This window comes from Arachis ipaensis, chromosome B7 (assembly GCF_059453495.1).
Source record: "Arachis ipaensis isolate K30076 ecotype BB chromosome B7, ASM5945349v1, whole genome shotgun sequence".
NCBI lineage: Eukaryota > Viridiplantae > Streptophyta > Magnoliopsida > Fabales > Fabaceae > Arachis > Arachis ipaensis.
The window spans coordinates 31430204-31454136 of record NC_142442.1 but is presented as its reverse complement, the minus strand read 5'-3'; the positions used below and the strand labels follow the sequence as shown (position 1 = coordinate 31454136).

Below are 23933 nucleotides of genomic sequence, written 5' to 3'. Positions count from 1 at the left end.
AAGTCTTTTTATAAAATTAAATAAATAAATATTTTTTATTTTTATTTAATTAAAAGGGTGTTTTAGTAAAAGTGGTGATATACTATATATTTAAAAAAGAAAAAATTAAATGCTGACGTGAAAAAATAAATTTCATATGTCTTGTTATTATTTGTTCATATTTTAAACGTATCGGTACGTATAAATTTATCATCGTACCGTAACAAACACTTTAAAAAATAAATGATCTTTCAGAGACGAATTTAACTATTAACCCATATTATCGTAACATATACATATGCAATACTATTTACTTTTACATACTCGTATTGTTCAAACTTATGTAGTTGGTAATGCACTTCTATATGTATATACAGTACTGTCCATCGTACGGTACTACATCACGAATATGGTTTTTGCCAAATTTATTTATAATAAAATTAGATAAACAAAAAAAATCAAAATTTATTTTATTTAATATTCATTAATTATTGTAACAATTAATAAATACCAAATAAAATAAATTATGATTATTTTTAATTAATTTTTTTTGGTTATCAAATATTTCTATTTTCCTAGCTACTCCTTTGGTGTGTATAATACAGGTTATCAATATTTCAAATTGTATAAACCACAATAACAAAAGAATTTTTCTTTATTTATTATTGCACAAAGTCCCAACAGTTTTATATGATTTAGACAAATCTTACATTATAGTGTTGATTGATATTAGATCATTATCATAAATCACATGTTTGTAAATAAGAGAATAAATTAATCATTTTTCTCCTCTCAAGCTGTTATGAGGGCTGAGACTTTAGTTGTTCTCAACTTTGACAATAGCATCAACAGGCTCAGAAGATACTTCTTCTACTTTCTTCTCTTCTGTTGGTTCTTCTTTTTTCTCACCCTCAGCTTCCCCTTCTTCCTTTTTCTCCTACACCAAACCCCATCAACCAAACATATTAGAATTAAATAATAAAAGCAAAGGCAAACTTAATTTAAAAAGGAAAATAATAGGAATGAATGCTTGGCTTCTTTGAAAGAAAAATTCTGAAAAAAACGATAACTTTGTATATTATTAGATTCAACAAATTCATTGCATTAACAAGATTTTTCTTTTCTATAATATAAAAAAATGTGTCTTTTCAGTATTAGCACATAAAAAAAATCCTCTCTTTTAATTTCAAGTAACATGGTGTCATGGTTTAAACGTCATTATAGAAAAATATTATACATCATTGATCATATTGTTTCTTTCTTTCTTCTTTTCAAGGTTAAATATGTTATAGAAATTAAACAAGTATTTTTATATTATTATTATTATTATTATTTTAGGGGATCGGAGAGAGATATTTCATTATATAAGTAACTAGCTAGTATAAAAATGTGAAAATTATAACCAAACAATTATCTTTTCAAATTTACCACACGCAGGCTTTAGCAAAAAATTTAACTAAATTTATATGAAAAAATTGCATAATATATATTGTTGAAGATTGAGTGTTTTGAATTATCCTCTTAATTCTAAATAAAAAATATTGAATTTTTGTTCTAGTTTCCAAAAATTAAATATACATTTGAGTTCTTATAACTAGAACCATACATGACAAATGGAACTCCTAATTAATACTCATATATATTATATTTTTATTTTTTAATAAACCATACAATTAGAGAAATCAAATCAAATATTCCCTCTAAGCAACCTTATATATACTAAAGAGATTTTAGTATATAATAATGACAAACATGGAATAGTATTAGTTAAAGATAGTAAGTAATTTATTCTGATCGATCTCTTGCTAAAAGTTGTGTGTCTAAGTTTTAAGAATATCAAAATATTATTTTATGAATATATTAAATGTATATTTTAGAAAAAAAAAAGTATTGAATCAAAACAACTCCCCTTTTTATATAATAAATAACAATCATGCCTTTATGAGATAGAAACATGCAAAGAAAATAAATGAATAACCTCGGAGCTAGCAGTAACCTCAGCCTCAGGTTCAACCTCAGCTTCGATTTTCTTTGGTTCAGGAGCCTCAACTGGGAGCTCCTCTTCAAGGGTCTTGGGTGTACTTGCACAGCCTCCCATTATTGCAGATTGCTGAAAATGAAAATAGGAGGTTGTGTTTATGTTTTGAAGGAAGAAGAGGAGAAGAAATATTATTGCAAAAATTTGCTGAGGGTGAAGAGAAATATTGCAGAATAATGGACTTATATAGAGTATTATAGAAGCATTATTAGGGTAAAAAATGTAGGAGCATATTTCGGATTGCTAGAAGAATTATTAGCCTAAAATAGAAGGTATTTCTATATATGTTATGTACCGATTTGTGTTTGGGGTGATCATTAATTCATTATTGTTATTGGTACCGTTGAGAGAGAGAATTGACCACTTTCACACAATTTCTTTTTTATATGAGTGTGGCATTATTATTGAATGTATTAGTGAACTAGTTATTTTTTTATTTTTTAATAAATTAGAATAAAATTAATTTTTTATAATAATAACAATAAATCTAATTGTTATTAGATTCGGTTGAATCGACTAATTTACATTATCTATTGGATCATAGATTTTTTTGATTTTTTAAAAATAAAAATCAGGGATATATTTATTTTTTTATCAAAAAATTTAAATATAATTCATTTTAGATTGTGTAAATTGGTCGGATCAAATAGGGTCTAATAATTATAGTGCGGACAATTGGTTTATTATTGTTATTATAATAAACTGATTTTGTTCTAATTTATTAAAAAATAAATTATTAACCGATTTAATAAAGACATCTAATAATCAAGGTTCTGAAAACCGGACCGGACCGGCCGGTTCAACCGGTTTAACCGCGAACCAGCGCTACAAACGGTCCGGTCCTCATCTGAAAACCGCGAAAAGAAGAACCGTTCAGAAACCGGCGAACCAGTCAAAAATCGGCCGGTTGGACCGAACCGGTGACCGGCCGGTTACACTAAACGACGCCGTTTTATGTTTTGAAAAATAAAAAAATGAACCCGACCCGACCCGCCCGTGGAGCACCCCACCACCCCCCTTTCTTCCCCCGAACCCCGACCCCATTCATTCATCATCTGAATCATCTCCAATGGAGAAGGAGAACCCTAGTCGCGCTGAACCATAGCCCCCTGTCGCCATCCTTCGTCCCCTGGTGTCGCCATCCTCAGCCCCAGCAACCCTCCAATCTCCATCGTCGCCTGGTTCCTGCCCAGTAGCCCTCCATCTCCATCGTCGTCATCTTCTCAAGTCTCAACACCAGCACGCAGTAGCCTCTCATCGCGCGGTCCTCAACAGTCAACACCGGTAGCCCTCCATCGACCCCAGGTGAGTGACTCGTCCTCTGCTCATCTTGTTTGTCCTTCGCCTCTGCTCATGTTCTTCCATCGACCCCAGTAGAAACATGCATGAAATTGATACTCTGTGAACTGTTCAATGTGAACTGAACTTAAATTTCTGTTTAATTTTCTGTGAACTATTCAATTTCTGTGAACTTGCTCTGTGCATTTTCTGATTTCAGTGCTCATCTTCTTCCTTCTTCGTCGCCGAACCCTAGCCCTAGGAACGCCGAACCATAGCCCTCCATCGCCGCCGCCGTTCAGAGGTCGTCAGCGCCGCCGCCGTCCCCAAGTCTTCAGGAACCCAGTAAGTCAGCAGGTCTCTTCGTCTTCGCTGGCTTCTCGAACCCAGGTGAGTGCTCCTCGTCTTCATCTTCTCTGAGCTTCTTCTTCAATTTTTTATCCATATTGCTTCAATTCTTCTTGGGTCTTGGCTTGAAGTTTGGTTCTTCTTCTTCTTCAGTCTTCAGTCTTCGTTCTTCGGACTTTAGTCTTCGTTCTTCGTTCTTTGTTCTTCGGTCTTCCTTGTATGTATGGTTCTAATTGCTGTGGAAATTCGTTCTTTGTTCTTCAATTCCTTGTATCTATGGTCTTCCTTGTATGTATGTTTGGATTGGTTGCTAATGCTGGAAACTGTCTCTGTTATGTGATTTGTATCCAGAACACCTAATAGGCTAATATTGTTGTTTTAGTGTTTTGCTGTTTTGTAATTCTACTGTTACTCTGGAAACTTGTAATGTTTTGCAATATTGTTGAATGCTGTAGGCAGAATTTAGATATGGTCTTGTTAATTTCATATCTGTTTTTAATGCTGAAAACTTATTCTGTTTTGCTGTTTTGTTAATGCTGAAAACTTACTCTTCTTGGGTCTTGGCTCCTGTTTTTAATTGCTGATGGCTCCTGCTTTAGGTTAGGAACATGGTTAATCATTGTGTTGTGGCTCCTGGTATTTAACTTTTGTTGCTGTTAAGTTCTGTTAAGTTGCTACATTCAAACTTGTGCATTGGCCTATTCATCTTCACTTGCAATAACAAAAAGCTTCTCATTTGATGATCCATTAACTACCTCATTTTCTGGTACCATTTCTTTTGTTATGACTTTAGTTGAGGAAATTGGAGGGGCTGGATGAAGAGACATTGATGCCTTAGAAGACACCACCACCATCAACATATCCTTGTTACTTGAAGGTTTCTTTAGCACAATAGTTGAAATTACAATCATAATTACATAATATGTTTAAATAATTATCCCAAAAGAAAAGAAACTCACAAGAACATCTTGAGGTTTTGATAATTGATAAATCTTTATGTTGACATTTAATATTTGAAATTTCTTTATACTATTTAACTTGAGTTTGTATATTAATAAGATTATATGAATTTGATTGATGACATTTAATGTAGTTTTTTAAATTTGAAAACTATTTTAATATTTATATTATACTATAATTATATTTTAGGATGTTTATTTATAATTTATTTATTATTTTATTTTAAAACAGTTTTTTCGGTTGAACCACCGGTTAGACCAATGAATCTGTGAACCAGTAGCTAGAGCGGTTTGATGACCGGTCCGGTTTTTCGAACCTTGCTAATAATATCATGGTATATATAAATATTTTAAAAAAAAAACATATTTTTATTGCCAGTATCAAAGTAGTCTCCTTTCTTTTCTTTTTTTTAGTATAAGTAGATCCTTATATATTTTTAGATCCTCAAGATTGCTCTGGGTTTATTAATCCTTTGGTGTTAAAAATCCGAGATATCATGTCTTGAAAATGGCGTGCTGATCTTCGGTTGATCTTGAGAGATGCAAATACAGTAGCAGACATCATGGCAAAGACTGCAATGAGGACTATTTCTCCCCAAGTGGAGCTTCCATTGCCTTGGAAGGAGTTTGAGAGTAGTATTCAGCGGGACTGCCTTTCTTAAGCAGTTTCTTGTTTTTTTTTCTTTCTTAGTTTTTGTTTATTTTCTTTTAAGTCACCAAAAAAAAAAAAATTTGTAAGTTGCGTACGAAATGGATTTTTATAGTTTGAAAAAGTTTTTAATTAAGTTCTTGTAATAACAAAAAAGTTTAACCGAAATAAAATATTATTTTAGGTATAATTATGTAGGAATTTAATTGAAAACAAAAAATTGTATCAAATAAATGTTGAACCCTAATTCGTTTCTGCGGATATCCGTTCTGTTCTTATCCACCTCTATAATTATTAAAATTCAACAAATAAAATTAAATTTTAAAATTTATATAACTATCATCACATACAAAACATAAATTAAAATAAAAATTTAAATATGATATAATATTATTAATTATTTACTAATTATTTAACATATATTATACATATTATATATTAAAATTATATATATTATATATATATCAGGACGGATAAAGGCGGGGTGGGTACCTGCAAGTTTGGGTAGTATTGTCATCTCTAGATTTAAATTCAAGATGTTATTGTAAGAAAATAATTATATGGATAAAAAATTAATTTTACTACAACTAATTTTAACACTAAAATTATAAAATCTTGTTAAAAATGAGAATAATAAATAATAATGAGCTGAGATTTTAATTTGCATGAATAAACCAATAAAATTTTTACTTTGTAAAAGATTATTAAAATCAAATCCAAAGCGTTAATATTTAAAATTAAAAATAATTAAATAAATATAAAAAATAGAATTGATCCCACAACTCTAATATAAAAATATCAAATATATATCAATTGAATTATATATTTTTTTTGTAATATTACTATTATTTTTTTATAAAAAAATTAGAAGACCATGACCCTCGTGGCTAAAACTAAGCTCCACTCCTATAGTTAGGAGTTATTTACCTATACCTTTCCTTTTAAAAAAATGAGTCATCATTGCTAACTGATGCCATTTCATGATCATCACTATAAGTCTTAGCATATCACATTTTCTGCTATAAGAAACAAGACGAGTTCACAATTACACTATTTTGTTAAATTTTTAATATCTTTAAAGTTTTTTTTTTTCGTTTTAATAGGTTAGTATTCTTTTTGTCAATGTTAAATCTTTCATTATTGTCTATTTTAGTAATTTTTTATAAACAAAAAAATAAACTATCATACTACAAGATTAAATCATTTTAATAATTAAATAAGTTTAACTAAATTAGTCTAATAATTTAAAAATTAATAATTAAAAATTTTAGTTAAAAAAAGATCAAAAGAAAGAAAGACATGAAAAAAAAGAAAAAAAATATTTAATTAGATTTACTTATAAAAATAATTTATTTATTTATTTAATATTTTTCAAAAATAAAATAGTAAAGTCTAAGTGTTGTCTCTAATATTTTTTTAAAAAATTTTAAAATATTACTAATATTCAATTTGTTTTAATTTTGTCCTAATTTTTTCAATAGAGTAAATTATCAAAACCACCCCTAACTTTTGAAAAATTGACAAAAACAATCCCAAATTTTACTTTAAGCAAACTCTTATATGTATAATCTAAAATTTTGTAAAAATATTTTGATAACTATTTAAAAATAATACATAAAAAAAATCAAACCAAAATTTAATATTTAAAATTTTCTTTTCATTTAAAGTAACTTTGGCCATCGACAAAAAGTTCCAACAAAATCTATTTGACGTAAAATCGTTAAACTTTAAAAATAAAAAAAAATATTATTTTTAATTATATTTACAAAAAATGTGTCAAAATTTAATTTTTAAAATATTTTTTGAAAAAATATATTTAAATATTTAACATCATAAAAAATGAGAATTTTTTGCCTGCATCTTAAAAAATCGGAGGCAATTGAAATAGTTTTTACCTATTTTCAATAAATTTAAAAAATACTTATACTATTAATTTTTTTACAATCAACCGCTGATATTTTCTTTTTCCAATTTTACACTTTAATCGTCCCCAATCTTATAACTTTAACTTTAATCCCAACCTTGACTTTTTTTTATTTAAATAAAATATTTTTTATTTATAAATTTAAATTAGAATATAATAATTTATTAATTTGTATATTTAGTTGTGTTTTTGTTGGCAAAAACACCAAAAACAAAAATTATAATATTTATGCTGATGCCGATAATGAAACTAGCATTTTTTTTTTTTTGGTTGTTGTTGCTAGTGAGAATAGAATAATTTTTTTTCTTATTTTTTTTAATCACGGCTAACGAAAATAAAAAAGAGAGAAAAAATTATTGTCATTTCTCACTCTTTGTTTGCACATAAATTAATTGACAATGATTTTTTCTCTTTTTTTTTGGCTCATTTTCGCCAATAACAATGGACAAAATGTGAAAAAAACATTTGTTCTATTTTTCTAAAAACAACTGTAAAAATACAAAAAAAAAAAAAGATTAGTGCTGTTTTCATTTTGAGTACCAACATAAATATTATAATTTTTGTTTTTCTTTTTTTTTGTCAAAAAAAATACAACTAAATATTTTTTTTTTTATAATAGAGTTCCACAAAAAGAGTCCAATCTCACATGGACATAAGATTTAGTAAAATTCACAACCAAAAACTAATACTACTAAACTCTAAATATTTAAGAAAACTAATCTTTTGTAAAGTCAACAGTTTTACTTGGTTTAACTTTTGCCTTCCTCACACCTATTTTAAGTCTTTCATTTGTTTTCACACCAAAAATTTTTGTCCTGGACAATGATGAAACTGGTTGAGGTGGCAGAGGCAGTGGTAGAGCTATAAAATTTGTTGGAGCTGGTGCAGGTAGTGGTGGAGCTGGTTGAGCTGTTGGAACTGGTGGAGGCAGTAGTAGAGCTGTGAAACTTGTTGGAACTGGTGCAAGTGGTAGTAGAGCTGATTGAAGTAGAGCTGGTGGATCTTCTTGAGGTAATGGTGGAGCTGGTGCAGGCAGTGGTAGAGCTTGTTGTGAAACAGCAGCTGCAGGTGGAGCAGATCTACCCTTTTCAAATCTTAATCCTCTGCCACGTCCCCTTGAGAAGCAGAAATACTGCCTTGAGAAGCAGGAGCACTACCCTCAGGAACAGTACTTAGTTGAGGTGAACTTCCAAATCCAGGATTGTTTTTTGAAAATATGAGCACATAGTCAAACTGCAAAGAAATATAGTTTAAAACTACAACAAACAAGCCAAGATTTAAAGTCAGAGACATGTTATGTTTGGATTAGGACAATGCCTCCTATTGTGTCCATATGGCTATAGTTGCTGAAGGTAACTGATATTCCATTCTTTCTCAATTTTGTTTGTGATCTATCCTCATCATGTTCTCTAATCTTGACTCTCTTAGGTCTTCCAGGCTTGACTCTAAAAATTAGAGATCTAATTATGTCAAGGTTGATTTTTGGCCACATATTTTCACCATTAATTGGATTAAGTGTTGTTCCATAGCATGCCAAATATGATGCTAGTGTGTAATAGTTGCTACAATAGTCCTCAGGATTGTCTCCTTTCATGAAGATTGTACAACAAACATGTTGACAAGGTATACCAACCAGTCCCCAGAATCTACAACTACATGAACCAGCTAGTAAATCTACAACAAATATTTCTTGAATCATCCTATTTTTATGTGAAATCTCATACTTCAAATTTAGCCCACCTAACTTGCCATTCCATGGACCTTCTACATATGATATCTCACCTCTTGCTAGACTTGGGCAATATTTTTTCCATGAACTTAGCTACATTTTTCTTCCTCTCAGCAAATATCTCCATCCAGTAACATCTAATCCACTCAAACATGGTCAGAATTAGCTTGTCGTGAGCCTCCAAAATTCGTTCATTAAAAGTCTCAAATATGTTGTTCATGAGCATATCACTCTTTGCATAATTAGTGAAGTGAGATTTAGTCCATACCTTTAGATTCAGGACTACCAACTTATCATAACACTCCTTATTCTCTTTTTTAAGACGATTCATCTTTATTCTTCCACATAAGTTGCTTTAGCCGTAGAGTGAATCAAATCCCTCAAAACTGTACCTCCTCCAAAAGTCTTCTTACAGTTGGCATATAGGTGCCGAAGATAAAATCTATGCTCAACTCTCGAAAGAATTTCATGAAATACTTGAAGCAACTCCTGTTAAGTAATTAATTTTTCAGGTAATATTTTAACAAATTATGAAAGAATAAAATTCATTGAAAATGTAAATATGTGGTCACATTATTTAAAGTTAGTTGTTATTTTGCTTTTTGTTGGTCAAACATAAAGACTCATTTCTTAGATGTGAAGTCATCAATATCATCAAGTAACAACTGCAAGAACCAAGCCCATAAATCTTTAGTCTCTACCTCTACTACGGCAACTGCTAGAAAAAATTAATTATCATTAGGATCTCTGTCTACAGTAATCAACAGTTGTTATCCATGATCACCCTTCAGATGACAACCATCTAGTCCTATAATAGGCCTACAAGCACAAACCTCGACTGAATTGTTGGAGAAGGTCTATCCAATTTCAGCCTTAGTGCAGACCCATGATTTTCTCTCAGTGCCCCTGTACAATAGTCTCTGACTTTTTCATATTGCTGTACTGCCTTTTCATGCACAATTTCTCTTGTCTTTATCCTTGCCCTATGAACCTTCCACACAGATATATTTGCCATGTATTTTATCTTGAATTGTTTGAATTACAGTACCTAGCTTCATATCTTTTCCTCTACTTAGGTTATTCGTTATTTTTTTGGCAATCCAATTGCTGGATGCACTGTAATTCCTCCCACAAATGTGTTTGCTCTTCCATGTCTTCAGCCTAACACATCCAAATTTTTTTACTTTGCTTGCAAATGTCATCCATGGACACTCTCCACCTAAATCCTTGTATCTGACTCTGCATCTAACCTGATCATTCTTGACATATCTAATGTTTCTCCCATTCAGCAATGCATGCTCCTTAATAACCTCCTTAAACTCAGCAATAGACTTAAACTCAGTTCCAATCGAAATTCATAATCAACACTCATGTCAGCTTCATTATGTCTAGGATACTTCTTCCTCCTTATTGGCTCATCAAAATCTCCATCATAGCTGTCCAATAACTCTGTCTCATAACCTAAAGAAATGTCTCCAATATCAATATATGCACCCTCTTCACTCGCCCCTCCTGTGTTAGTTCCCACACCAACTCCCAATTCCCATGTCAATATTATTATCGTTTTCAACTAATGAGTCATTGTTACCTCCAAAAGCATTTGGATGCTAACCTTGTTAATTTTCATCTTCAACATCAAAGCTAAAGTGATCCTTATGATCACCATTATCAGCATTGTCATCAAACCTGTTATCTTCATTTAAAGACTCTGATTGATTGACTACTTTCACTTCAACTAAACCATCACCACTGTACTCACCATCAGAAGGTACATAGTCCTCATTATTTAAGGTTATTTCAATTCTATTTTCTTGTCAGCATCCATTAACCACATAGACATGGCAGGTGTTTATACTACAAGAAAATAGAACATTTGTGAGAAAAATTGTATCAAATTTAAAATTGTTACAAATTATAGTTTTTTGTAACAATAATTAGTTATTATTACAAAATAACAACAAAAAAATTTGTTACAAAATATTTCAATATTTTGTAATAACGTGATTTCTTTTGTTACAAATTATGTTGCCTTTCGTATCGAATTGTTGTTTTGTTGTAAAATGTTATAATATTTTGTAACAAAAGATTATATTGTTGTAAAAATTCAAAACATTTTGTAACAAAATATCTATTTGTTTCAAAAGTTCTAAATATTTTGTAACAAAAAATTAATTTATCACAAAATACGATATTTTTGTAACAATTTATTTATTTATCACAAAATTCAAAGATTTTTTGTAGTTAATAAAAAATTTTGTTTTAACATATTAAATGTAAGACTTCGAATTTTTAAAAATTAACATAATGAGTTGTTTATGATTTATTATATTTATTTAAAATTTTATATTCAAAAATTTATTTTACTAAAAATATTTAAGCCAAATTAATAATACTTTGAATTTAAAATTATTTTAAAAATTAAATAATAAATCATTTATAATTTATTATATTTATTCAAAATAAATTTTTAGAGATTTATATATTAAATAGAATATTTTTTTATTTATAATTTAAAGTTTTAGTAATTAAAAAAATAAAAAAATTATAATATTTTAAGAATAATTAATTTAAAATTTAATAATAAAATAATATTTCAAGAATAATTAATTTAATTACTCTAATTCTTAAAATTAGAATATTTATTTACAAATAATTTAAAATTTACAATTAAATAATATCTTTACGTAATTATTATTAAATTAAAATTAATTTTTAATTACTATATTACCTTTTTTTTTATTAAAAATACTTAAATTACCCAATTTTTAACCCTAATACAACTCACACACCCCACCCCCTAAATCTAGTAGCCGCCAGCCTTCCCCTTCACAAAACCCTTACCCAACAGGAAAGAAAAGAAAGAAAGAGAAAGAAAAAACAGAAACATACACACAGTGGGAATCAGAGAAGAGAGATTGGGAAGGGAAAAGGGAGCCGCGCTCTGCGCCGTCCAGCCCAAACCGTCGCCACTGAACCACCGATCTGTCTTGGAGCCGCCGCTAACCCACGCGTCGCCGCCGGCACTGACAAAGAAGAGAAAGAGAAATGTTGAGACGGAGAGCGTGCGAGGGAGCAAAGGCTAAGGAGAGGAAGAGCGCTGTCGCGAGCTGGCTGTCGGGGGAGCTGCTGCGAGCTCGCGTCGTCTGCGGCGTCACCCCCTGCCCGTGTCGCCGTCGTGCCCTAGTGCCGTCGAGGGAAGCTGCACCACGGTTGGAATCGCGAACTATGGAGGAAGTCATCGATTCTGTCACCGGCACCATGTCTCATCACCGTTGCTGCCACCAGAGGAAGCCACTGTCACTAACGCAAGGAACAAAACTCGAAGAGGGGAGGCAGCGGACGGTGATGCTACTGTCGTCGTCGCTGTGGAGGTGAACCAACGTCGTGTCTTTGCTTCCCAGAACCACTGCTGCTGCTGCCATCATCCCCTAGCTTGGTTGTCATCGCTACTGGAAACTCTTATTGCTGTTGTTGCCCATTAGAGAGAGGAATTGTTCTGTGAAGAGAGGGCTGCCAGGGTTGCTGCTGCTGGTTCTGATTCTGTTACATTGATTCTGGTCTGTTCTTTTCCTTGGTTGTGAACCATTTGCACGTTCTGTTTTGTCAATTTTAATTGCCATGTTCTTGTTTTAATTCAATTCTAGTCTTGGATTTGTTTTGAATTTTCCAGAGTTATGTTTGCTTTTGATTCTTATCCAATTTAAATCCTTGTCTTGCTGCAACCATCGTCACTGCCATAAGAAATTGACACTGCTGCTGTTTTGATTGCATGCTTGCTGTTGCCATGAAATTAAAAGAGAAGGGAGTTTTCACATTTGATCTATATGAATTCAGCTAATTGAGGTAGAGAGTTTAATTTAAATGGTTTTAATTTAAGAATACCTACAAGGTTTATTGAATATCTGCAAATAGGATTAATACCTGGGAGTAATTGATTGATTATATGCATGTTAGATTGTGGTTGAGATTGTATTTGGAGTTGTGATTGAATTGAGTATAACTATGTGTGGTAGATGATTGAATTATTGACTATTGGTTGTTGAAATGGTTATTTGGTATGTTGTTGTGGCTGTGAAAGTGACTCGAGACTAGGTAAGAATTGTGATTTTAACTTATTATGTATAATTGGGTTTTGATGGAGGTGATTGTGGAATGTGGTTACTGGGATTTACATTATATTATTTTGCACGTTTGAAATTGTGTTCATGGTGTCATAGAGCAGAGTTTCTATAATGTTATGATCGGGTTCATCTATTTTTTTGGGGGGGGGGGGGAATGTTGGACTGGGTTTCTTGAGGGGTAAATTACTGCAATATACGGTATATGGGAGTTTATGGGGGAAGGGGGTTAAAAAATGGAATATAAGCTTGATAGTGTATTGAATTTTCTATTGGTGCAGCATAAATTGAGATTGGGGGAGTACAAGAGAGATTTGTATTCTTTGCAAAAGGAAAGGGAAAACTCTCAGGCCATGTGGAGCCCTAAAGGCAAATTAATCGCCATTCTTGTATGTTCTTCTGAATGTTGATATGTGAATAGTGAATTAGTGAGCATTTTGAAAATATTTTGATTATACATGTTTGATTAAGAGGTAATAAGTAATCCTGCATATTTGTGGATGATTATGAAATGTGGCTTACAACTTTTGGAGGATGTATGCAAATGAAAAATGAAACTGTCCGTTGGAATTCATATTATCTGATTGTTAGTAGGCTATATTGTGAAATGCAAAATACTGTTTGCTCAGTCTATTCTAGATTTAGAAAGCTTATTGGATTAGCCCTTGTATCTAAAATAAGAACAATTAAAACCTTTATAGTTATATATTTTTTCATGTCTATATCCAAGTAATAGTGAGATATCATATGTTCAATTTCATTTAGGGTCTTTGTTTCGTTCCCAAATTCACAATCCTAGTAACTTATGCCTTGAAATTACTATATTGTGTATTGGATGAGAAATAAGTAATGAATTGGCTGTTTTTTATGGAACCATAGACGGTGAAAATATCCAAGTTTTAGGAGAAGTTCTGCTAAATTTTTTTAAAAAAATTTAGATAAAAGTTAATGGAAAAAATTATAATTGGTATTATATCTTGTTTCTAATTTTTTGTTTCGATTTTTCTCATTTACAGGAGTGCTAAAATGGTGACAACATGCTACCTAAAGGATTCAAGAATATTTTGACTCATAGAGACACTAATCTATGTTAGACTTTTAACTTTTGGTTGAACTAGTGTAAGAAATATAACTTGTAGAACTAATCAATGTAGACACTAATGTTATTTTGTTTTAAAACAATTTTAGTTAAATGAAGCATGTTTGAATTATCTATGCTTTTACATATTATATAAATGTTGACTTGCTCAGGAAAGTAGTTAATATATTAGTCAATTAAAAAAATAAAAAATTATTACAAAATAAATATTGTATTTTTGTAACTAAAGAAAAAAAATGTTACAAAATCAAGTTATATTTTGTAACAAAATTTTATGGTAGAAAAAAATATTTTGTCACAAAAATTATTTTGAAGATCAAAATTTGTTATCACTTTTGTAACGAATTTCGGTTTTTGTATCAAAAAAATTTGTTACAAAATATTACTTTGAATTGTAACAGTTTCATTTTTTTGTTACAAAAATTTTTTGTAACGGGACATACTGCAACGACCCCGTTTTTTGTTACAAATTTTTTTTGTTTCAAAATTTTGGTTTTTTGTAACAAATTTTTTTGTTACAAATATTACTTTTTCTTGTACTGATAGTCCTTTGATCTACTACAAATTTACCCGTTCTCATCGCATCTCCGTCAAACTTCAACTTCCTAAGACCGTCCTTCAATGCAACTCTAAGTTCATTTCACCAAACTCTGGTATTGCCCATGTATCAAAGTTCTTTCAGCTTAGTAACAATTTTTTGCAAGGGCTACTCATCTAAGTCAAACTGCAATCCTCTACTACCATTTCACCAAGATATTTTTTTTCTCCTTTTCTACTAACCAACTGACCACCATGGTGGAGATCAACAGCAAATAGTGAATCTTTCATCATTGTCCAAAAAAAATCACAGACTTATCAAAAAAATATTAAATACAGTAGATAGTTTAACCTACATTAAAAAAATAAAAATAAAAAATAGAGTAAAACCATAACATTCACATCACAGCTGTATAGGGATAACGATTACGAACTCTTACCTGTTTTAGTGTTACTCTTGCAAGTTTCACTATTCAGCTTCCGACAATGTCAATCAATCACCAACTCCACATGCTCAACGATCAATTCCAATGATAGAAGAAAGACATGTGTGGAGAAAGATTTTGAGATATTGTGAAATGCAAAATATTGCTTGCTCAGTCTATTCTAGATTTAGAAAGCTTATTGGATTAGCCCTTGTATCTAAAATAAGAACAATTAAAACCTTTATAGTTATATATTTTTTCATGTCTATATCCAAGTAATAGTGAGATATCATATGTTCAATTTCATTTAGGGTCTTTGTTTCGTTCCCAAATTCACAATCCTAGTAACTTATGCCTTGAAATTACTATATTGTGTATTGGATGAGAAATAAGTAATGAATTGGCTGTTTTTTATGGAACCATAGACGGTGAAAATATCCAAGTTTTAGGAGAAGTTCTGCTAAATTTTTTTAAAAAAATTTAGATAAAAGTTAATGGAAAAAATTATAATTGGTATTATATCTTGTTTCTAATTTTTTGTTTCGATTTTTCTCATTTACAGGAGTGCTAAAATGGTGACAACATGCTACCTAAAGGATTCAAGAATATTTTGACTCATAGAGACACTAATCTATGTTAGACTTTTAACTTTTGGTTGAACTAGTGTAAGAAATATAACTTGTAGAACTAATCAATGTAGACACTAGTGTTATTTTGTTTTAAAACAATTTTAGTTAAATGAAGCATGTTTGAATTATCTATGCTTTTACATATTATATAAATGTTGACTTGCTCAGAAAAGTAGTTAATATATTAGTCAATTAAAAAAATAAAAAATTATTACAAAATAAATATTGTATTTTTGTAACTAAAGAAAAAAAATGTTACAAAATCAAGTTATATTTTGTAACAAAATTTTATGGTAGAAAAAAATATTTTGTCACAAAAATTATTTTGAAGATCAAAATTTGTTATCACTTTTGTAACGAATTTCGGTTTTTGTATCAAAAAAATTTGTTACAAAATATTACTTTGAATTGTAACAGTTTCATTTTTTTGTTACAAAAATTTTTTGTAACGGGACATACTGCAACGACCCCGTTTTTTGTTACAAATTTTTTTTGTTTCAAAATTTTGGTTTTTTGTAACAAATTTTTTTGTTACAAATATTACTTTTTCTTGTACTGATAGTCCTTTGATCTACTACAAATTTACCCGTTCTCATCGCATCTCCGTCAAACTTTAACTTCCTAAGACCGTCCTTCAATGCAACTCTAAGTTCATTTCACCAAACTCTGGTATTGCCCATGTATCAAAGTTCTTTCAGCTTAGTAACAATTTCTTGCAAGGGCTACTCATCTAAGTCAAACTGCAACCCTCTACTACCATTTCACCAAGATATTTTTTTTCTCCTCTTCTACTAACCAACTGACCACCATGGTGGAGATCAACAGCAAATAGTGAATCTCTCATCACTGTCCAAAAAAAATCACAGACTTATCAAAAAAATATTAAATACAGTAGATAGTTTAACCTACATTAAAAAAATAAAAATCAAAAATAGAGTAAAACCATAACATTCACATCACAGCTGTATAGGGATAACGATTACGAACTCTTACCTGTTTTAGTGTTACTCTTGCAAGTTTCACTATTCAGCTTCCGACAATGTCAATCAATCACCAACTCCACATGCTCAACGATCAATTCCAATGATAGAAGAAAGACATGTGTGGAGAAAGATTTTGAGGGAGATGAAGCACGAAGACAATGAAGCATGCGAGTGGGATTTTTGGTCATTATAAAAATTGGAAGAGAGAAATAGAGAGTCGTTTGCTCTCCACGTATTACACGTGCAACTCACATGATCAACATAGTGAATATATTTACGAATATTCTATTAAATCAAACGGTATTTAAATGATAGGGACCCAATTACAAATTTTATTTTATTTTTATAGGGATCTAATTACAAATTTTTAAAGTATAGAGATTAACTGTGAAATTCAACCTTATTATACATGGATAATGAAATTGATGAAAATCGAATTCATATCATCTTTCTTTTGTAATTTTAACATAGATTTTATTATAATTTTATTGTTCTTAATTTTAATATAGATTTAATTTTATATTTTTATTTTATTAATATTTTGTGAAACATTACAATAATTAAATATTGTAGTTGATTGAAAAGATTGATTTGTTATGAGTAGGATTACGTAGGATTGGATAAAAAATTTTAGGGTGTGAACAGATATAGAATTAAAAGATTATTCTCAAGTTGAATTTAAAATATAAAAAAAAACCCACAAATAGAATTATAATAAAATTTAAATTTGGATGGTTATCTTGTCTTTATTGAGAAGGGAGCTACTTAGATAAAAATGTTAAACATTTTTTTTAAAAGATGTTTTTTAAAAATTAAAATTTAACACATATAATTAATTAAACTGTCTTATTTTTATTAAAATTAGATTGGACAAATCAATTTAGCCAAAAAATTAATAAATTTAATTTTGAACCGGTATAAATTAATATTTTTTTATAAAAAATGACTACAATATTTCTATTATAAAAAATAACTAAAATACTCTTATTATATATATATATTAATTTTAAAAATTCTAAATCCTAACCTATGACGACAGAAAAGAAAAATGCTAGAATTTAAGATTATCAAAATTAATATATATAATAAGAATATTTTAGTCATTTTTTTAATAAGGGTATTGTAGTCATTTTTTATAAAAAATAAAATTAATTTAGACAGTTTTAAATTTTGATTCACCATTTTTCGGTCAAATTAATTTGTCTGATCTAATTTTGACAAAAATAACACGATTTAATCGATTATATGTGTTAAATTTTAATTATAAAAAAACTCTTTAAAAAAAGACATTTTAGACATTTTTATCAAAATGTCCCTATTAAAATAGTAGATTGGTCAATAATCTTGATGGCCACTTCCTTCATAGCTAGGATGAATTTAGAAATTTCAATAAGAAAAAGCCAAGGTTTACACAAACTTTTTAATTATTTTTTTACTTATTTCTTTAATTATATAAAAATAATTTATGCGTAATACGCAGGTATTGAGCTTTTTAAAAAGCTTATCGACTTATAAAAAATTTTTAGAATTTTTTTCAATAGTTTTGTTTTTGATATATTAATTACATAAAAAAGACACAATAATATTAAAATATATTTTTTAAATTTACAAAATACTAATACTTTTATGGTTTGTTAGTTAAAAGGATTTCACATATTTTAATAACTAAAATTGATTCTTGAAAAAATTGAAAAATTTTGAAAACACATAAAGTATTAATTATGTAAAAAATACTGGTATTTTTATAAAATATAAGATAATACAAATCTCAAAATGAAATAATAATTAAAATAAGAAATGATAAGAGTAGAATAAAAATTTGTCCTTTTAATAATATAAATTTAGAAAAAACTAATATTTTTGACAAAAAAATATCTAAAATATATCAAGTAATTACTAAACCATAAAGATGTAAGTCATTATTAATATTTTATATAATAATATGAATATTAAATATTATGCTAATATTTTATATTATTTAAAAATTTCCTGATTTTAAAAAAATGAATAAAAAAATGAGTATATAAAAATTAATTTAAAAAATACAAAAACTTAAATGTATGATATTAAACTGTTTAGTAATAAAAATATTAATAAGTAAAACCATTAAAATTTAAATTCATCATATAATAAAAAATAAAATTGTTATATCGCATAAAATTTTTTATTTCCATAACACATCTTATACAAAAATATAATTGTTCAAAATCTGAGGCCGAAGCCACTACGAAAGAAACAAGGAAATAGATCCAAACCGCTCGATCACAAATGAATGCTTGTCAGGAACAATCCATGTCCCCCCATTTTAGAGGAGTAATGTTAAAGTTCCTTACCAAACAAATTAAACAATCAGAAATTCAAATTTCAGTCTCAATCACAGGTCAGGAACATAATTTTCAAACTACACATAGACAATCAAAATTCAATCTTCAGACATTAAATGGACTCAGAATTCCTCAATTATATTTACATAAATAATTGACCAATCCAAAATGTTATATTTTCAAGGCCAACCCCATGAAATTGAATTCCCAAGCTCCGCTTACACGGGGTGGCTCTTCAGTTGTTTTCTCAAATGACTTGTCAACTTCCACAAAAGCATCATCAACAGGCTCGGAAGTTACTTCTTCTACTTTCTTCTCTTCTGTTGCTTCTTCTTTCTTCTCACCCTCAGCTTCGCCTTCTTCCTTTTTCTCCTATACAATCCCCCATCAACCAAAAATATTAACAATAGCAAAGGCAAATTTCTATAGGAGTGCTTGGCTTCTTTGGAAGAAAAAAATCTAAAAAATATGATAACTTGTATATTATATTAGATTCAACAATGGTCTATTGCATTAATTTTATGAATATATCAATGGCATATTCTAGAGAGAAAAAGTTTGAATCAAAACATTATCCTTTATGTATAATGAAGGAGATTTTTGGTGCTTATAAAAATAAAGATAGAGTAAGGTGAGAATAGACCTATAATAAATAACACTGATGGCTTTATGAGATAGAAAGATGCAAAGGAAATAAAATAATAACCTCGGAGCTAGTACCCTCAACCTCAACCTCAACCTGAGTCTCAATATTTGGTGTAGGAGGATCAACTGGGGGCTCCTTTTCAAGAGAAGTATCCTCAGTCTCAGTCTCAACCTTGACCTCAGTTTCAGCCTCAACCTCAGCTTCAATATTTTTTGGTGTAAGAACCTCAACTGGGAGCTCCTCTTCAAGGGTCTTGGGTCTGCTAGCACAACCTCCCATTTTTGAAAAATAGGAGGTTGTGCTTATGTTTTGGACGAAGACGATGAGAATAAATATTATGAGAATTTGCTGAGGGCAAGGAGAAACATTGCAAAATAATGGAGTTATATAAGGCATCATAGAAGCATTATTCGGGTAAAAAATGTAGGAGCATATTTCGGATTGCCAGAAGAGTTATTTGCCTATAATAGAGGAATTTGTGTTTGAGAAAGAGAGAATTGACCACTTCCACACAAATTCATTTTTCTTGAGCATGGTCAATTTTTTTTTTACTAATCTTGAGATCTCAAAAATATTATTAAATTTGTAAGTATAGCAAATCACTAAATCCCATTTTTTAATTTTGTAATTTGTAATTTGTAATGAGGCCTTTATAGTGTGAAAAAGTTTTTAGTTAGGTTCTTCTAATAACAAAAGAAGGTTAAACGAAACAAAATATTTCTAGGTATAATCATGTAGGGATTTAATTAAAACAAGTTAAAATTGGATGCTAGTTACAATTGTATATAAAGTTGCATTATTGTTGATCGATGTTGTTACAATGCTTGTAAGGCCTATAACAATTCATCGGTGTTGTTATTGGTGATGATGGAGGACTAATATTTCATGGTTGAGGGTGCTCGAGAATCGGGGCACAAATAGTTTATTCGAAGGATGGATTATTAGCCAATACTGATTGAGGTTGTTGTGGTTGATGTTGACGGAGGAGATTGGTTAAAGCTGCTACTTGGTTAAGTATGGTGTGGTGGCCATGGTAGCAAGCGATAGTGATGATTAGATATTTCAGAGCGTCAAGTCTGTTGACAAATGTTTCGATGCTTCCTTTGATTAGGTTTTTTAAATTTCTTCACTTTTTTGTTTCGATGCTTCCTTTGATTTATTTTGTTTGCTTGAATTGACAAATGTTTGAATTTTCAGTTGAAAAAATCTTTTTTAATAATTTTTTTTATATTTTTAGCGTGTTTAGCAAATTTCTAGTAGTAAAAATAAAATCACTAAAAAAACAAAAAAATATTTTTTTTGAGAAGCTGTAATTTATATTTTTTTTTAAAAGATCTTTTTTCTTTAAAAAAAATATATTTTTCATATAATAAATAAACAAAAAAGTATTTTTATATCGTTATACTTAAATATAATTGATAGATAAAAAAAAAATTTCCATTAGATACCCAAATATAAAATTATTTTTACTTTTTCATAAAATCTTTTAAAAAAAAGATAACTCAAAAAAAGATATTTTCTTAGAAACTCACCCAAATAAATTCATAGTCTTTAACCTGTGAATAGATTCTCTCAATTTGTTAAAAAAAATTGAGAGTGTAAAGAGTAATCTTTAACTTTTTATTATTTTTTCTTTTATATTTATTTTTGATCTCGCTTATAAAATTAATAGTAAAAAATTATACTTTACTCTCTTAATTAGTAAAAAAAATTTGAGAAATCCATTTTCCTTTAAATTTATCTGGGAAATGATATCTTAACACGTGCTTATGCTTTCTCTGCATAACGCGGACATTTAACTAGTTTTCTCTAAGGGATAGAACAATTAGTGAAAATTGATCCTCTCAATTTTTTTTAACAATTGAAAGAATAAAGTGTGATTTCTATTATTAATTTTATAAATAGGATCAAAAATAAATATAAAAAAATAAAAAATTAAAAATTATACTTTATATATTCTCTCAATTTTTTTTTAACAATTCAGAGAAACCATCCCAATAATTAGCTTGACTTCAAATGAAAATAAGTAATAAATAAATTAGGAAGGACTTAAATAAATTAGGAAGGACTTCAGACGAGAAACGTATGCACGGTACCTTTAGGAAAGGAGTTTTATTAGGAAGATAATGAAAAATTTTGATAATGTAAATAATAAATTGATTTATTAGTTTACGATTGATTAAAAATTAAAAAATATTTTTTAAATTTTAATAACAACAAATTTTTATCTTTATTTTTAAATTTTAATAATTTTTTATCAACTACCAAATTCCCAAAATATATGATAAAATAATTATTAAATTTTAAATTTTAAATTTTTCAATTTCAAATTTCAAATTTTAACAATGGAGTTCAGCAGTAACCGGTTGCGCGATAACTGGACGTGGCCACGGCGATGGAGAAGAAAAGAAGGATCTACCGAGGAATCCGATACGCCAACAGAGAGATCAAGTGCAGTCTTGGTCAGCCAGAACTATGCAACGGCAGTAGAACGGTCAACGAAAAATTACTGCGGCGTCGATGTCCGACAACGATGGACGGGAAGTTTTGATTATTAATTATAATTTATTTTTTCTATTTTAATCTATGGTTCACATTGTTCATAATAGTCATTATTTTTCTATTTTTTTTCGAAAAAACGGTTTAAAAATTTTTTAAAACAAAAAACAGTAATTTTATGATTAAATATTTTGTATAAAAATATTTTTTATTTAATAATTATATTTAAATACTGACGTGTACCCCAAGAAGCTCAGTAACAAATCCCACTATCCTAACCAACCACAAAATCCGAGAACAAGCAAGATGAACAGAAACCACAACCTGATCGCAATCACGCACAAGTCAAATATCATCTCCCAGCCGTTACCAACAACAATGGAACTTACTATCTAAATCGATAATATCGGAACAAACAAACAAAAGATAACACTACGCTCATCTATAAAACGAAACCAAATAGCTCAGAGGAAGTCAGGTCACAAATATACCCTCATTCATTTACTCACATTTAAATTCTTAAACACTCTTCTAACTTGAGCATCGGAGTGCTTTTTGCAGGTGCTCCTGCCACCGTGTTTCGCAGCGCCGAGGTTAATCTTGAAGGCTGTCTTCCGAACGACTTATAGCTCACCTAAGGCCAAGCAGTCTCATCGGGAGCTATATACCTCGGCCGAATCAGAACGGAACATTTGGCGCCACCGTGGGGTCCGAGAATTAATCTAACCCCACTATTTCTTCTATATTGCACTTTGTTTTTCTCTTCTACGTAGGATTTTCCAACCTTCCAACATGGCCGATAACGGAGTTCACCAACTCACTCAGGCCGAACTTATGGCCCAGATGGCCGAGTTACAAGCAGAAGTCAAAAGACTCGCTGAGCTGTCCACCCAGCACAACGCTAGAAAACACGAGGAGAATGATTCCAAAGGAAAAAAGCAACGCAGACCCACTAAGTGTCAACCCGCCAAAGAAGAAGCTGACCTTAGACAATCCGTTCTCCGAAGAAATCACCAATTACCAAATGCCAAAGAATTTCACACTGCCTTCCTCGCTCGAGCCATATAAGGGGATTGGTGACCCCTGGGCTCATATTAAGAAATTTTAATCCATGATGTTCTTTAACGGCCCTAACAATGAGCCTGTACTTTGCAGGGCTTTCCCTACTTAACTTGACGGCGCTGCCTTACTTTGGTTTTCAAAATTACCTGCAGGTTCGATCTCTTCCTTTGAAGAACTGGCGAAGTCCTTCATCGACTACTTCGTGGCAGCACGGATATACGTGCACGGATCAGATTACCTCGGCACCATTCGCCAAGGTCCTCAAGAAATCCTAAAAGACTACATGACTAGATTTGTAGAAGCAACCATGGAGATACCAGATCTGGACCCTGCTGTCCACCTACATGCCCTGAAGGCCGGTCTCCGACCCGGAAAATTCAGAGAAACAATCGCGGTTACTAAGCCGAAGATGTTAGAAGAATTTCGAGAAAGAGCGGCAGGACAGATGGAGATTGAGGAACCCCGTGAAGCCAAAAGAACAGAAAGAAAGCAACCTAGGAGAGATGAAGACAGAACCACAAGGTCGGCGAATAACAAAGACTCCAGAATGCCCTTCAAGCTCACCCCAAAATTTGACAATTACACCAGATTCAACACAAAGAGGGAGAAGATAATTAAAGAAATACTCAACGCTAAAATCATAAAACTTCCAGCAAGAGCAGGAAGTTACCAAGACCAGCGATTTGTTGACAAAAGCAAATACTGTG

At 30.2% G+C, this 23933-nt stretch overlaps 1 protein-coding gene and 2 long non-coding RNA genes across 3 annotated transcripts; 1 reads left to right on the top strand and 2 right to left on the bottom strand.

The window, feature by feature from the left end:
• Positions 1-616: 616 nt before the first annotated feature.
• Positions 617-2159, bottom strand: LOC148550750 (uncharacterized). The gene is made up of 2 exons (XR_015891948.1): positions 1958-2159; positions 617-916 (listed from the first exon to the last, which is right to left on the bottom strand). It is a non-coding gene; the product is annotated as an uncharacterized LOC148550750 (long non-coding RNA).
• A 9558-nt stretch (positions 2160-11717) lies between these two features.
• Positions 11718-14234, top strand: LOC148550749 (uncharacterized). Its single transcript, XR_015891975.1, has 3 exons — positions 11718-12747; positions 13304-13411; positions 14039-14234. It is a non-coding gene; the product is annotated as an uncharacterized LOC148550749 (long non-coding RNA).
• A 4627-nt stretch (positions 14235-18861) lies between these two features.
• LOC148550748 (uncharacterized) lies at positions 18862-20064 on the bottom strand. Its single transcript, XM_088494205.1, has 2 exons — positions 19726-20064; positions 18862-19391 (listed from the first exon to the last, which is right to left on the bottom strand). Exons 1-2 carry the CDS (start codon positions 20062-20064, stop codon positions 19191-19193), a joined length of 540 nt encoding a protein of 179 aa, XP_088350331.1. The 3' UTR covers positions 18862-19190.
• Between the last annotated feature and the right edge of the window lie 3869 nt (positions 20065-23933).